At 40.7% G+C, this 14,930-nt stretch overlaps 2 protein-coding genes across 4 annotated transcripts in view; one reads left to right on the top strand and one right to left on the bottom strand.

The window, feature by feature from the left end:
- acap1 (ArfGAP with coiled-coil, ankyrin repeat and PH domains 1) overlaps positions 1 to 4,471 on the top strand; it is a 22,464-nt gene extending 17,993 nt beyond the window's left edge. Inside the window, exons 18-23 of one of the 2 annotated variants that reach the window (XR_004654502.1) lie at positions 30 to 74; positions 208 to 383; positions 884 to 993; positions 2,161 to 2,271; positions 2,361 to 3,582; positions 3,762 to 4,471. Coding sequence is in view for 1 of the 2 variants with exons in the window: in XM_034856247.1 (XP_034712138.1) it covers positions 30 to 74; positions 208 to 383; positions 884 to 993; positions 2,161 to 2,271; positions 2,361 to 2,422; positions 3,762 to 3,859 (602 nt within the window). In the remaining variant the exon portion in view is untranslated. The remainder of the gene's footprint in view (positions 1 to 29; positions 75 to 207; positions 384 to 883; positions 994 to 2,160; positions 2,272 to 2,360; positions 3,583 to 3,761) is intronic. The other variant, XM_034856247.1, reaches the window with a different exon arrangement.
- Positions 4,472 to 6,149: 1,678 nt separating this feature from the next.
- On the bottom strand, positions 6,150 to 14,199 carry slc16a13 (solute carrier family 16 member 13). 2 transcript variants are annotated; one of them, XM_034856248.1, is made up of 6 exons: positions 14,094 to 14,199; positions 11,471 to 11,718; positions 10,404 to 10,547; positions 9,962 to 10,218; positions 9,119 to 9,650; positions 6,150 to 6,543 (listed from the first exon to the last, which is right to left on the bottom strand). In XM_034856248.1, the coding sequence occupies exons 2-6, from the start codon at positions 11,697 to 11,699 to the stop codon at positions 6,272 to 6,274; spliced, it is 1,434 nt and encodes a 477-aa protein (XP_034712139.1). In that variant the 5' UTR covers positions 11,700 to 11,718; positions 14,094 to 14,199; the 3' UTR covers positions 6,150 to 6,271. The 2 variants fall into 2 exon arrangements, with proteins under 2 accessions (XP_034712139.1, XP_034712140.1); XM_034856249.1 differs by lacking the exon at positions 14,094 to 14,199 and adding an exon at positions 13,526 to 13,544 and having other exon boundaries at positions 6,272 to 6,543; positions 11,471 to 11,716.
- Between the last annotated feature and the right edge of the window lie 731 nt (positions 14,200 to 14,930).

The raw sequence follows: 14,930 nt of genomic DNA, 5'->3' as shown, positions 1-14,930 counted from the left end.
CCCCCCCCCCCCCCTCCCTCCCTCCTCAGGGCTGAGCCCCAGTGACCTTGTCCAGAAGAACAATACACACAAAGGTAAGATAAAACATGCACACACACTTGCTGACCTGACAACGAAAACAAGCGTGTACGTGTTTAAACAGGGACTGTCAGACTGGAACATTGTTAAACTGTTAACAATGTTCCCTTAACCCTTTGCTCCCCTCAGATGTAGAAGAAGATGAAGAAGATCTGAGCAGCCTTCACCCCGGTGCGCTGTTGTACCGCTCAGCGGCCCTGCAGAACTTCCCTGTCATGGCTGACGCTTTGGCCCATGGGGCCAACGTCAACTGGGTCAACGTGGCCGAGGAGTCCAGCACACCGCTGATACAGGCCGTCTCAGCGGTGAGGGATGCATTCAATTTGATTTTAATATTGACGTTGCCCAGAGGATGAATCCAGATTGTTTTGATGCCCTCCTGACCTCTGCTTTAGCACCGGCATCCTGTTTTGTTTTGTTTTGCCCATCCAACACTTTGCAGTCTTTAGGGCTAACTGGTGAGGCCTTATACATTTAGTGTTACCTGTTTGGACAAGGTGATAGTAGGAAGAGGTGCATGTAGGTTGTGTGCATGCTAAAGGTCCAGTAAGCCATAATGCACGAAGATTTTTGATTTTTGAACTCAACTGTCAAACAAACACAACCCCTCTTCAGAAGCTCCGCCCCCCAGATTCATGGACAGATAACTATTGGCACATTCACCTTCACATGCTGTAAATAATAGAAATCTAGGTGACCGTGAGGAAATAATCACTCAATTTGACGAAAAGTGAATTGGATTAACAATGCTTACTATATATTTCAATAATAAAAGGCAGCTCAAGCATTCCTTTTTCCTCACCAGAATGCCCTGGCAGCCTGTGAGTTTCTGCTGCAGAACGGCGCTAACGTAAACCAGGCAGACAGCAACGGAAGAGGGCCACTTCACCATGCCACCATCCTGGGTCACACCGGGTAGGACACACTGTCACACACACACTGTAACACACATACAAACAGTCCCATTTCATAGAAAAACTGCCCACACACTGATGGTGTACAAAAGTTGACACAGTGTTTAAAAAGAAATGTGTCAAAAAGTGGATGTTTTTGTTAAAGGGCCACCTTCAGCACAACCTACAGATAATTCTAGAAACATGAATAGGCCATCAGACTTACAAGAATGACTGATCTGATACGCAACAATTCAATATAAAACAAAGATACACATCCAAACAAAATTAGACACTGACAGAGGTTTTTTTTTTTTTCAACCTTTTAAAAAAAAACAGACTACCTTATATGCACACACTTAAAGAAAATCTTTTTAAGCCTTCAGGCACAGCGCCCAGAGCCATTAACAAAGCTTAGTCCATTTACCCTGGTTTCCCAAATGGCATTCCTGTTTGTGGAAAGTGGGAGATCTCAGCCCAAAGGACGTAATGAATTAAAATAAAATAAAATAGTCTCATTAAGAGGATTTAAGACTTTTTACAGCTTAACCGTAGGATTTTTTTTTTTTTAAATCGTGAAGCATCGCAAATCTTTGTGAAGTTTACATGATGTATAGGTATTTATGTCAAATGTTTAATCACCATCGTAGCTTTACAGCAACATTTCTACTGCCAAATGAACGTGGTTGTTTGTTTTGCAAATGGAAATGCAGATAACATGGACCTGTATCTGTACTATTTATCCATAAAATGACTTTGGAGCCTCATTTTGACCAAAAGGTTCGAAGAATTTGAAAATAAGCAATCATTTTAATTCAAGAAGAAAGCTAGGAACTAAAAGTCCCCTTTCTACATTTCCGCTTCACATAAAGAACTGTGAGAATGAGTCAAATTAGTCCAAAGATAAATTTAAAAAATGATGGGGATCTTTGAGATGCAATCGCCACACACACGGCAAAACATTACATTATTGTGTTGTTCTTGCTATTTAATGTGCAAATTTAAAGGATACAAAAAAGACATACAGAGGTGAACAAGTAAAGTATACTGTACCTGATTTCCTAAAAGGGTTCCTTGGCCTATGGAAAAGTTCCTGGCTACAGTAGCCAGGGTTTACCTGGCTGCTTGGTGGTCAGCTTTTTGTTTCTTAGATGATTAACACACTTTATGCATCTCTTTGCTTTTCCAGGTTGGTTTGTCTCTTCTTGAAGAGAGGAGCAGACTACAACGCCAGAGACAAGAACCAGAAAGACTCCATAACTATTGCCGTGGACAACGCCAATGCTGACATTGTCACTTTGTGAGTATTTCAGAAAAGAAAAACCCCTGTGTGACAATGTAAAGCAGTTAACAACAACAGTTTTTTCTAACTGATCTGCTTCTTTTTAGGCTGCGGATTGCCAAAATGAACAAGGAGATGCGGGAGATGGACGGAGCCTTTGGCCAATCAGGTCACTCGGGGGGGCAGGGATCTGGAGGTTTATTGGGTGGGCGGGCCCACGGCAGGAAGAGCCTCCAGTCTATAAAGAACCACATAAGTGGCTGGGCTCTGGGGGGGCAAAATGATTAGTGGGGATAGAAATCAGCCCAGGACAAGAGACAGGCAGCAAGACAGTATCAGAAATCACTGGTTTTGCAATATCATGTGGTGTTTATCTGCAGAGAAAGTGTCCTGACCTTCCAAACATCATTCAAGGAAACATGTCATCACTTCTAAGAATGAAAAAAAGTAAAATTGCCATGATTAAGAAAACATAAAATCCAATTCTTGTAAACCAAGGAAGAGCCAGAACACAGGGTACGACAGAGTCTCAAGGACATAAGTGAGAGAGAACACATTTATTATATTAGTGAAGACAGGAAAACGCCATGTAAAACAAAGAAGGCACATTGTGAGAAAGTAACAGGAGTCCACATTGCACATTGAATTATAAACGCACATCGTCCTGCACTTTGAAGCCTACAAAATCTCTGAATCACTCTCTGTCAACAGAGAGTGCTGCATGCCAGTGTTTCCAATGTTACTAAACTAGACCTAAATCAGGCCTATTCTTTCTAATATTGTATATTGGGGATATTTTATATACAGGATGTACAGTGTTCTGGCTCTATACGAGTGTTTTTTATTGGGCATCTCCATGTGTTCTGGACTTTTTCAGTCCAGTTATAAAATGCAATGCTGTGTTTGGACAGTTTTATCCCTCTATTCTGTGAATAGTGACACAGTTAGAAATCTGTTCTATATGTGTATTTATCAGAATTCCAAGAACTCTGTGCTGCAGCTCTTAAGCCTTAACAAGGGTTTTGTTTGCATTTTCTCATTTGGCTCCTTTTCAAGCTTCAACGTTCAATTTTTTTTCATGACTATCCCTTAGTGGCCATCAAAGCTTTTTGTTAAGTTTTTGTGTCACTCACGGTTTCACTCATGAAGGAATGGAAACGTGATGCTTTTGTCTGCTCGAAACAACTGCTGGTCAGTATTTGACATGCTGTGCTTTATCACTGTGTGTGTCTTTGTTGTGTGCACTCATGTGCCCTTGCCTTCTGCCCGCTGAGATGTCCAGCTGGTCTCAACTGCTTGTGCAGTGTGCCACCTACTGCACACTAAGAGGTAATGTGCATGTGCATGCCCTGATGTGTTTATTTGTGCAGTTGCATGCTTCTTGCTTTAGGGCTACAACTCTTATGTTCAGGATATAGTTGCTGAAGTTATAAGTTTTAAGCTTCTAATACTTAAAAACGACAAGATCAAGCTTTTAGGCTCATGTCTTCTTCTCTGGTCTTTTCCAGGTGATGAAACCTACCAGGACATCTTTAGAGACTTTTCACACATGGCCTCAAACAACCCGGAGAAGCTCAATCGTCGCAGTGCAGACCCCAAATCTTAACCAGCTGTGGCCTACTCGTTGCACAGCTGTACGATGCCACAGTTCACACTTGCATACTTTCAAACACATATAGAACATGCTAGTATCCTTCTCACAGACATGCAGACACATTTTCCCTGGCTACCTGCCACATGTTCATAGCTCAGCTGGTGTTGACTTCAGAGGGGATGAACGCTCCAAACAGTGAATTCATTGTGAGAACACGTCAGACCAGAACAATTGCATCCAAGTGAGAACACTGGAGCTGCTTTTTGAGGCCGGCATGAGGTGTCCATGTGTAACAGAGGGTAACGCCATCATTCTGCCAAGATTTCTTAATTAAATCTGGTAAATCCGTTAAAAAAAATGTACTAAAAGGGCAGGGTTTTTATGTTTCTCTGTCATTTCTATTTCATTTTTACAGTAAAAAGTCAAAAGTGTTTGTTGGAAATGGACATAATCAATGCAAAGAGGAAAACCTTATGTCAAATGTCTTCCACTGTATTGTATAGATTTTTAAATTTGGGACATTTTTGGACCCTGTTCACTTGTCTGTTTTGTTAAATGTGCAATGTGCATGGTACTTAAGATTTGTTTTATGATCAAATAAACTGCAATACAAAACACATTCAAGTGTGTTTAAGTTTTTAATAACAAGTTTTAGTTCCCTTTTTCAATGACAGTGTGCAGTGGTGTGTTTTTGCTGTCAAGAGTACACATGCCCATCAGAGGTCATGAGCAAAAAGTTACAACACAAACAAACAAAATACATTGTTTTTAATCAAGAGGTAGTACAAAATATAAAATGTTTACATCATATACTAGATGTCAGGATGCAGGCTCGATATCTGAGCGGTATTTTTAAGACCAGTATTATTGATGGTGCCAGCTTTGAATCACAGACTGCCAGTAAATATGTTGCTGATTAAAATAAACATGTTCTACCTTTCAACCATTACGGGAACTGTACTATTCGGCAGCCTTTTGCCAGCTGCCAGTGCGATGACTTTGCCTTTTGCATTGAGATGCAGCCAGCAGGTCACTATGACCCTGTTGTTTCTGTCCTTTACAAAGTACAAAGTTCTTATGCAAGCAATTATATTGTATCGTCTGAAAATGCACTTGAGTAAAAAGTGTTGTGTCCCTTCCCAGCAACATGTTGCGCTGATAGAAAGTTAAAGTCCTGAGGATGAAATTGAATTGCTGGAATCCATGCTGGTGTCTGCAGCTCTTTTAGAGCTATTGCTGTGCTTATAACACAGAGTGGAGCTGCTAATCATTGAGAAATTCAGTTTCTTTAACCCTCTGAGGTCTAAGGGCAATTTCACAAATCTTCCTAATTTTACTTATTAAGGTATTTGCATATAACTGATCCCCATGTGTTTGATATCAAAATGTTCAGAGCAAACAGAACTTTCTGGGTAGTGACACCCAGATTTTTTTCTAGAGGAATGTGAAGAGATCATTTGGGTCTACAGTTGACGCATTGCAGTTTGCTTTGAAATTCCACAAATCTCTTTTGAAAACAAACCTTAACTTATGTGTTGTACAAATTATTTTGGTACTTGAAATGAGTTCACCAAAGTCTTAGGTTATAAAATAGTAAGTAAATGTCTGCGATGAAATGTAGTATTGTAGTACTTCTGAGTAGGAGTTTTGTTAAACATCATTTGGACACGTCCGGTGTGTCTTTTGTCCTCAGAGGGTTAATTCATAAATCTATATTCAAAATGTACACAGTGTAAAGACCAAAAGTCATTAGTTCTTTTTGTGGAAAATACACAAATAGGCACGTGTTTTCATTACCTGAGACTGTCTTGTAGAGGGGCTGTTTACGGAGTACTATACAAATAATGTCATATGTACTGTAGGTACTCACCGTTATGGACATACACAATGCACAGACAGCAGAAGGGACAGCCGGGTCAATAGTGAATTAATCCAGCCATGCTGATCAGCTGGATATAATAGAAATTATGATAATTCATGTAGAGTATGTGCAAAATTTAACCATTCTTACAGCAATATAGTCACATTCATTTTACATTCACATGAACTAAGAAAAGAAAAAGAGAAAAAGTAAGCGGTTTCTTATTGTCCTTGTCAAGTATGCAGAGAATTGATGATGTGTAATAATGAAACATTTCACATTGTCTTTTACATTTCCTTTTTTGCATGCCGTCCTTCTGTGCATGTAAAGCAACCTCACACCTGTATGTGATTCAGGGTTTAGTAAGCATTGTGCAAGCATTAAACTAACAGAGGGAGGAATTTACTAGCCCGTTTATGCAGTCAGAGTTTTCACAGTAAGCTTCTTTGGGTCTCAGTCTTTGAGGTAAAATACAAACACATGGAGCAGCACGATGGGGTCTTCAGGTAGGCGCCATCGTTGCATTGGCTGAACTGAAGAGTATCAACAAAGCTCTTGAACCCTTAACCCACACAGTCGCGTGGATATTTGGTTACTTCATCTGTCAGAACATTAACGCCTTTGTGATTCTTGTCAGAAGACACACCATTCAACAGTTTCAACTCTGAATGTAAACCCTCATCTTTGTCATCAAGTGAACGTCTTTGAGGGGGCATTGGGTCTGTGCAGGAAAAGTAGTGAGGCAGGGTGGCCATGGTCAAAGTACCGAGAATGACGAAACTGCCTGCTACCATGAAGGAAGCAATGTAGTTGCCTGTGATATCCTTGAGCAACCCTTAAGACATGAGACAGGAGAAAATATTGTCACAAGAACAATAGGATATAAATATGTTGCATGACAAGTATAAGCAATTCCTAAAGCAAACCAAACAAAAGTGTGCAAATAAAACTGAAAAGAAACTATGACGTGCATAATGCTAGCCTCATGGTAATTAAGAAAAACATTAATTGCAATGTATACTAGAAGATCCCTGATTACAAAAGTGTAGCTTTACTCTGTTGGGTTTAGTCAGACATAAATCCAAACAAAGAAGCTTGTTCTGTTTTGTTACCGTGACACCCTTTCAACTAAATAACAAAAAGTACCACTAAGTTATTTGTTTCTGAATTTCCACATCACAGCGGGGAAAAATTTGCAGAGAAACTTAAAACTAAACAGAACTTTGTGAAAAGTCTGACGACGGTGCTCTGATGCTAGCAACCTTATCAAGGTAAAGGATAACAAGATTTATTAAGAAACTAGAAGGGCATAAGAGAAAGCAGGCCTTCCCCAAGGCATGCCCTATCTCACCATGTTTCAGTGTAGAACTAATTTTATAATTTTTTAATTATTTCCGACACCAAATGACTGCAGCATAAACACCCTATCTCGCAATGTTCGCAGAAGTGAAAAATAATTTGTGTATCTGGCCCGTGATTCGCGTTTTGATCAAAGATTTAGTGGGTACTTCCTTGTCCCATGCTACACCCTTCCACCAAGTTTGATGAAATTCGGACCACCTGTCCATTATTTTTATTATGTTCCACTGAAGAAAGGTTCCTACTTTTTTATATGCTTTAAAGCTACACTCACCTATAGGATTATTAGGAAAACCATACTAATACTGTGTTTGACCCCCTTTTGCCTTCAGAACTGCATTAATTCTACGTGGCATTGATTCAACAAGGTGCTGAAAGCATTCTTTAGAAATGTTGGCCCATATTGATAGGATAGCATCTTGCAGTTGATGGAGATTTGTGGGATGCACATCCAGGGCGCGAAGCTCCCGTTCCACCACATCCCAAAGATGCTCTATTGGGTGGAGATCTGGTGACTGTGGGGGCCATTTTAGTACAATGAACTCCTTTTCATGTTCAGGAAACCAATTTGAAATGATTTGAGCTTCATGACATGGTGCATTAACCTGCTGGAAGTGGCCATCAGAGGATGGGTACATGGTGGCCATAAAGGGTTGAACATGGTCAGAAACAATGCTCAGGTAGGCTGTTGCATTTAAACCATGCCCAATTGGCACTAAGGGGCCTAAAGTGTGCCAAGAAAACCTCCCCCACACCATTATACCACCACCACCAGCCTGCACAGTGGTACCAAGGCATGATGGTTCCATGTTCTCATTCTGTTTACGCCAAATTCTGACTCTACCATCTCAATGTCTTAACAGAAATTGAGACTCATCAGACCAGGCAACATTTTTCCAGTCTTCAACTGTCCAATTTTGGTGAGCTCTTGCAAATTGTGGCCTATTTTTCCTATTTGTAGTGGAGATGAGTGGTACCCGGTGGGGTCTTCTGCAGTTGTAGTCCATCGGCCTCAAGGTTGTGCGTGTTGTGGCTTCAAAAATGCTTTGCTGCATACCTCGGTTGTAACGAGTGGTTATTTCAGTCAAAACAGCTCTTCTATCAGCTTGAATCAGTCGGCCCATTCTCCTCTGACCTCTAGCATCAACAAGGCATTTTTTCGCCCACAGGACTGCTGCATACTGGATGGATTTCCCTTTTCACACCATTCTTTGTAAACCCCAGAAATGGTTGTGCGTGAAAATCCCAGTAACTGAGAAGATTGTGAAATAGTCCTGTCTGGCACCATCAACCATGCCACATTAAAAAATGCTTAAATCACCTTTCTTTCCCATTCTGACATTCAGTTTGGAGTTCAGGAGATTGTCTTGACCAGGACCACACCCCTAAATGCATTGAAGCAACTGCCATGTGATTGGTTGGCTACATCATTGCATTAATGAGAACAGGTGTTCCTAATAATCCTTTAGGTGAGTGTATATTGCATACTTTAAATAGCCCCCATAAGGAATTCTAAGTAATGACAACAACACTGTGTGTGCGTCCACATGAATGAACACACGCGCCCCCACGCTTCACCCTGCTAGGAGCCAAAAAAAACACGGACGATAAAAAAAGTTACGCACCAAAGCTTTAAGCTCCACAAATGAAATTCTATTAATCCTCATTGTATTGTGATGGAGAAATAAATCTCTGAGACACATTTCTATCTCAGTCTGGCTGATCAAATATTTGATCGTCCACATATCACTACAGTTTAGGTAAACAATTCTTTTGTAATTTTGGTGTACTGACCCTTTAAGACATTCTGCTATAATTTATGTCAGAATCTAAAAAAATAAAAACTTAAGAAAAAGGACTACTGGCTGACCCTGATTGCCGATACTCAATTAATGTTGGACTCTTTTTGCTTCAGTGTTATTGACGACTTAGGCCACTTTAGATAACATGAAACAAGGTGATATGACCTATATTGGGAGATATAGTTATGGAGTGAGCAACTAAAACTGCCAGTCTGAAGGAACCAGTCTTCTCCTTTAATGTGTTTGTACCTGACATAGGTGTCCCAAGCAGTCCTGCGCCGCTCTCGATGAGCTGCAGCAGCCCAAGGCCCCCCATCATGCGCTCCACACCCACAATCATGGGCACCACCGCAAAGACCAGAGATGTCAACGCCCCGGAGGAGAAGCCGTAGAGGAGGCTGGTCCCAATCAGTGCAATGTAGGAACCAGACAAGGAGCTTACAGGCAGCAACATGATGAACACTCCTGCCAGCGTTGTCCACATGGTCAGTAAATGAATTAGCCGAAAGTGACGTAGATCTGAGAACCATCCTGACGCTATGCGGCCCAAAATGTCTGTTGCACCGGCAGCTGACATGACAAAAGCAGCTTGGTACTCTGAGAAGCCAGCTTGGCGGCTGTGGGCCACAAGGTGGAAATACGGCACAAAGTAGCCAACGTTAAGAAGAGTGACGGCCAACGTGTAGGTGATATAAGGCCTCTCGAGGAGCAGCGACAGCTCCAGGTGGGAGGAGATTCGATTTAGCAATGAAGCATGCGATGACCTGCTCTCTGAATCCACCTAGGGGAAGAGGGAAGAAAAAAACAGTCACCATCATTTTAACTGACACAAAAGCTTCAGCAGCGGTAACTGGGAGCGGTTGACTTAGGGCTAGTTTAGCACTGAATGTAAGCAAGATCATTTTGTGTGAGCTACACATTTTACTGCACACACATAACTATAGCAGTGTGATGGTGTGACTTTGAGGTTATGATTTTCACGTAGAACAACGTAAACGTAGTATTATGTCAGGAATGATGATACTGAGTCCAACTACTCTTCTGTGTCTATAAGCTGGTACAACAGATAAAGGCCGTAGTGCCTTGTCCCACCTTTGCTGGGACTTTCGAGTGCCGCTGAGGGAGGATGAGAGCCCCGCAGGGTACAATGTTCAGGCTGAGACCCCCCAGAATCAGAAGGGCCCCTCGCCAGGCGTACATCTCCACCAGCATCTGGAAGAGCGGGTTGAATGCGAAGGAGGACAGGCCGATGCTGGAGAACGCCAGTCCCAACACCAGGGTGCGCCGGCGAGTGAAGTTAGCCATGACTGTAGCTACCATGGGAGTAAAGATCAGCCCCCAGCCCAAACCTAGAGGGGGGATGGGGGAAGGCCAACAGTGAGAGGTCACTTTGATCAACAACAATTAACTCGGTTTACAGTTAACTCCGTAAACAAAGATGGCCCGCTTTACAAACTAAGTAAAGAGATTATGTTTTCTACTCATTGTCCCAGAGGAACAAGAACTAAAACAGTTGTTTTTAAGCCTTTGTTACCAGAAATAAGACCCATTGTGAGGTAGAGGTGAACAAGACAGGTGGCTTGCGAGGCAAGTATGAGGCCGAGTCCAGCGAGAATGCCCCCTGTCATCACCACTACCCGGGCATCATATGCATTACATAGTGCTGCACCCAGCGGACCTGTAAAATAAACATTGACTTTAGTCACGGCTATATAGCATTAACCAACAAAATCCACATCGCATGCTTTCGCCAACAAAATTGGCTGACAAAAATGGATGTCAATATTAAACAAAATGTCATCTTTTTAAATGAACAATGCACTTTTGTTTTTGACTTTTCAGGTTGTTCAAATCTTCTTATTCTACACAGTACCATACATATTATGCATCAGCTTATCCCAGCCCTTCATGGAAGCTATGTGATGTTAACACTGTTTGAAATATTTAATCTCAATTATGCACAATGGAAAATAAACAATAATATTTATGAAACTATTTCTAGATGACTCATTTCTAAATATTTTCTTAGGAAACTTTGGAGTCTCCACAATAACTTCCAACTCTTTGACTGTGCAGCATGTGTTTGTAATGAGTGACCCACTGGTGCTTGTTAAAGGGTTAATGAGTTGCAGCCATCTATATCTGCTTCTCTTTAGTTACATCAATACTCTTCCTGTGTGATAAGTATAGATTCTCATAAGATAAACGATACATGATCATGTCTTTTTTAAAGATTATTTTTAGGCCATTATTTCCACAAGACAGATGAAAGGCGACATGTCATGACATGCAGCAAAAAGGCGAAGGTCGGAGTCAAACCCACGGCCACTGCATCGAGGAGTAAACCTCTTTATATACGTGCACCTGCTCTACCGACTGAGCTGAACCGCCCACATACTGTACATGGTCCTGTCTGTGACTTAGATAACAGAATTGCAACTGGTACTATAAAGATTAGCTAATTAATCATTTATCTGGCTGCTATTCTCAGTTTCCTATCCACAGGTGAGTTAATAATCATAATTGGTAGTTGTAGCCACCGTCACAAACAACACATTCATGCTTTAACACAGCACAACATACATTCACAAAGGGACTCACTGAAAAACTGCTGTGCTGCCAGGCCCGTGGATGAGATCCAGGAGATGGCCTGAGCGCTCTCCTCAAAGTACTGGACAAACTCCACAAAGAAGACCCCCAAGCTACGCATCAGGCCAAACACAAGGCTTGTGCTGACGAACAGGGCGCCAACCAGCACCCAGCCCCAGCCTCCATCCGGGCCCTCAGCTTCATCGCTCCGGCCTTCTGCTTTGGGTTTGTTGTTGGTCATGTCTAAGTGAGATTTATCTTTAAAAATAAAACCAGTGACCAGAGTGAAGAGGACAGATTAGAGGTGCACAGAGATACAAGTATCAGGAAATGCAAGGGATAGCTCTCTCCTTTAGTTCAGAAGTGTTAGATCCTGTCTATGGTCAATAGCCATTAATGATTAACTTCCCACAGCCAATAGATTCCCTGACTGTGACATGTTAGTTAGTGTAACTAGGCAGCTTAACAAGTTCAATTGAGAACAAGATATAGGTGAGAGGTGAACTCTGACTGCTGTTGCCTTGATGGATAAGTTGTAAAGAAAGAGTTGCATGTTCAATAATGAAAGAGAAGAACGCTCTTTAATTAACTTTTACAGTAGACTGCAGAAGTGACAGCACATTCAAAAAGTAGTGACATGCAGTTCTGCGACTTTATTTCAGTGACATTTTCAAGTTATTGCCATTCTTCACTTGTTTCTCAGCATTGTCAAATAGCTTATTTCTTCATTTAAGTAATCATTAAAGCAGTAATAAGACTATTTGCAAAATGACCAAAAACTCATGATGATATTGTCGTCTGTTAGCCATTTATAGGCCACTGCACATGCAATATTTAGGTGTTCATGAACAATTTGCACCATCAGATGCACCTTTGTATGTTCCTTCTAACCATTACTTTCCATGTATGATGTATACATTAATTGTTAAATTACACTCTCATAAAGCTGTATAGAAAGTTAATAATAATAATATATCCCATCAAAATGGGAAAGTTGGATGCTTCTGAAACGTTTTATGCATATACAGTAGAGCAAATGTCAAAACTGCTCATCTAAAAAAGCAGCCTCACGAGCCTCATGTGCTCTAAACACACAATACTTAGTTTAACTTGTCATGGTTTGTAAATCAGGCTGCCAATGTCCTGATAGTCTTAGACCATGAAGCAGAAACCTTTCAGGTAATTGCGCTGAAAATATGTGTCCAGCAGATGGCAACATAACTGCAAAAGATACACACATTTTCATCACTTTGTTTGATGTGTTAAAAGACCACAATGCAGTTGTTTTTTTCATTTCGGTTAGATCCACTGCAATACATGTTTGATCTAAACAATGTGAGAGGAAATGGAAAAAATATTTCTACTAATACTAACTAAAAAACACTTCTAACATTATGTGTAGTGTGAACCCTTCTTAAGCGACGATAACACTTTATTTCAGCCCATATTAAGTGTTATACAAATATACTTCACAGAAGTGTTGTACAAATATACTTCACAGAAGTGTTTTACAAATATACTGAACATATGTGTTTTACAAATATACTGCACATAAGTGTTTTACAAATATACTGCACATAAGTGTTTTACAAATATACTGCATATAAGTGTTTTACAAATATACTGCACATAGGCCTATAACGTTTTTTACAAATATACTGCACATAAGGGTTTTACAAATATACTGCACATATAACGTGTTTTACAAATATACTGCACATAAGGGTTTTACAAATATACTGCACATATAACGTGTTTCACAAAAATACTGCACATTAAAAGTGTTATACAAATATACTGCACATATACCGTGTTTTACAAATATACTGCACATATAACGTGTTTTACAAATATACTGCACATATACCGTGTTTTACAAATATACTGCACATATAAAGTGTTGTATGTAAAACCAGACGTGTAACATGTAATTCAGATTTTTTTTTTTGCTGTGTTGAGCAGTATTTTCCCTCTGTTGCTTCATTTGGGGAGTTTTTTTACTGAGTTAAAAATAAGCCAAAGCAACAGCACAGCGATCTGATCCATTCCTAACCTAATGCCACTCACTTCGCTACTGCAGGAATTACGGGCCTTGGCTCCCAGCAATCGTAAAATACACGTACATTAATGGACTTCCATTTCTAATTAATCTGAAGGCTGTTGTGTATCAGTTGCCGCCTTATATAATCATTCAGCTTCATTCATGTTCACTACACCCGCATAAACAGGTACACATGCGGAAACGCGCATTAGAAACGTGGATGTGGCCTAGCCAATCACAACTTACGTAAATGACGTAGACACACTGCGCTTGCGCGCTGGTTGTCACACACAGCTGTTGGCTATTGGACACACACAAAAACAATGTTCGGAAGTATATTCATATGTGATAATTATTATGTAACTGTAAATTGTTCTTTAACTGTCGCTGATAGTGTCTGTGCTGTGATTGATTGTGAAACAACAAGATTAACCGTTTCATAACCATAACCCGTGACTAAAACTGGAACATAACGTCTGGGCAGAAATTTCAACGTGCGTACGTTTCTCTTGAAGAATATAGGCTAATACGCTTGCAGGTTTAAAAAAAAAAAAAAAAAAAAGCTTCATTTTAATTCGAGACTAGCCTACTTACCATCGGTCTGTCAGCTTTCCCCGGAGCAGCACATGGTCCAAAGTCTCCAAGTTCACTGTAGTAGACAGGCCCAGCCACTGGAGCAGCAGGCCTGGTATCAGGCCGGTGTTATGGGCCACCCCTGCCGGTTTCCACACCAACTGGTTTCCGTGTGTTGTGTTTACCTAACAGCTCCGTTTTGGTCTGCCTCTGTCACCAGATTCGTCACACAATTAAAAACATATTCCTGGCGATTTTAAAATTGTTTCCCTGATCTACATCACAGCCTCGTACAAAAAAACGGAAACATTGAAACTATATAATCATTTATGTTCGGGTCGAGCTGGTTTCGATCTAATGGCAAAAATATATTGTTAAAACCCAACCCCGTAGCTCTACACACTAAACTATTGAAACTGATATGCCGGTCACATATCTGTCAGCTACGTCACCAAGTAACGTTTTACAATCAAGGAAATCATAACACAGGCATAATTGTTTCAGATCAACTCAAAACAATTGCTTTGATGTCAGCAATCATTGTGAGGTGGTGAAGACCTATACAGATCCACTTTCTTTTTCGGATTCGTTATGAATGCTTTTATGGAAGAGGCCTGTAATGTTCAAGGCTATGAATGTGATGTTTCTCACGTTGTATTGTGCTGGTGTTATATTTTGTCCACAAGGGGGCGCACTTGGCTAAACCCAGAGAGTAACTCATGTCACTAAAGTTGAATAATGTCATTTAAGAGAATCAGTAGCTAATGTGTCGGAGTTTGATTTCAGAACGTCACATCAGTTTGGATGGAATGATTCGATTAAAGACTCATTAGAACGCTTGGTTAATTCGGAGCCAAA

Source organism: Etheostoma cragini, chromosome 19 (genome assembly GCF_013103735.1).
Source record: "Etheostoma cragini isolate CJK2018 chromosome 19, CSU_Ecrag_1.0, whole genome shotgun sequence".
NCBI lineage: Eukaryota > Metazoa > Chordata > Actinopteri > Perciformes > Percidae > Etheostoma > Etheostoma cragini.
Note: the sequence above shows the minus strand (reverse complement) of the source record. Positions and strands in the feature narration are given on the sequence as shown.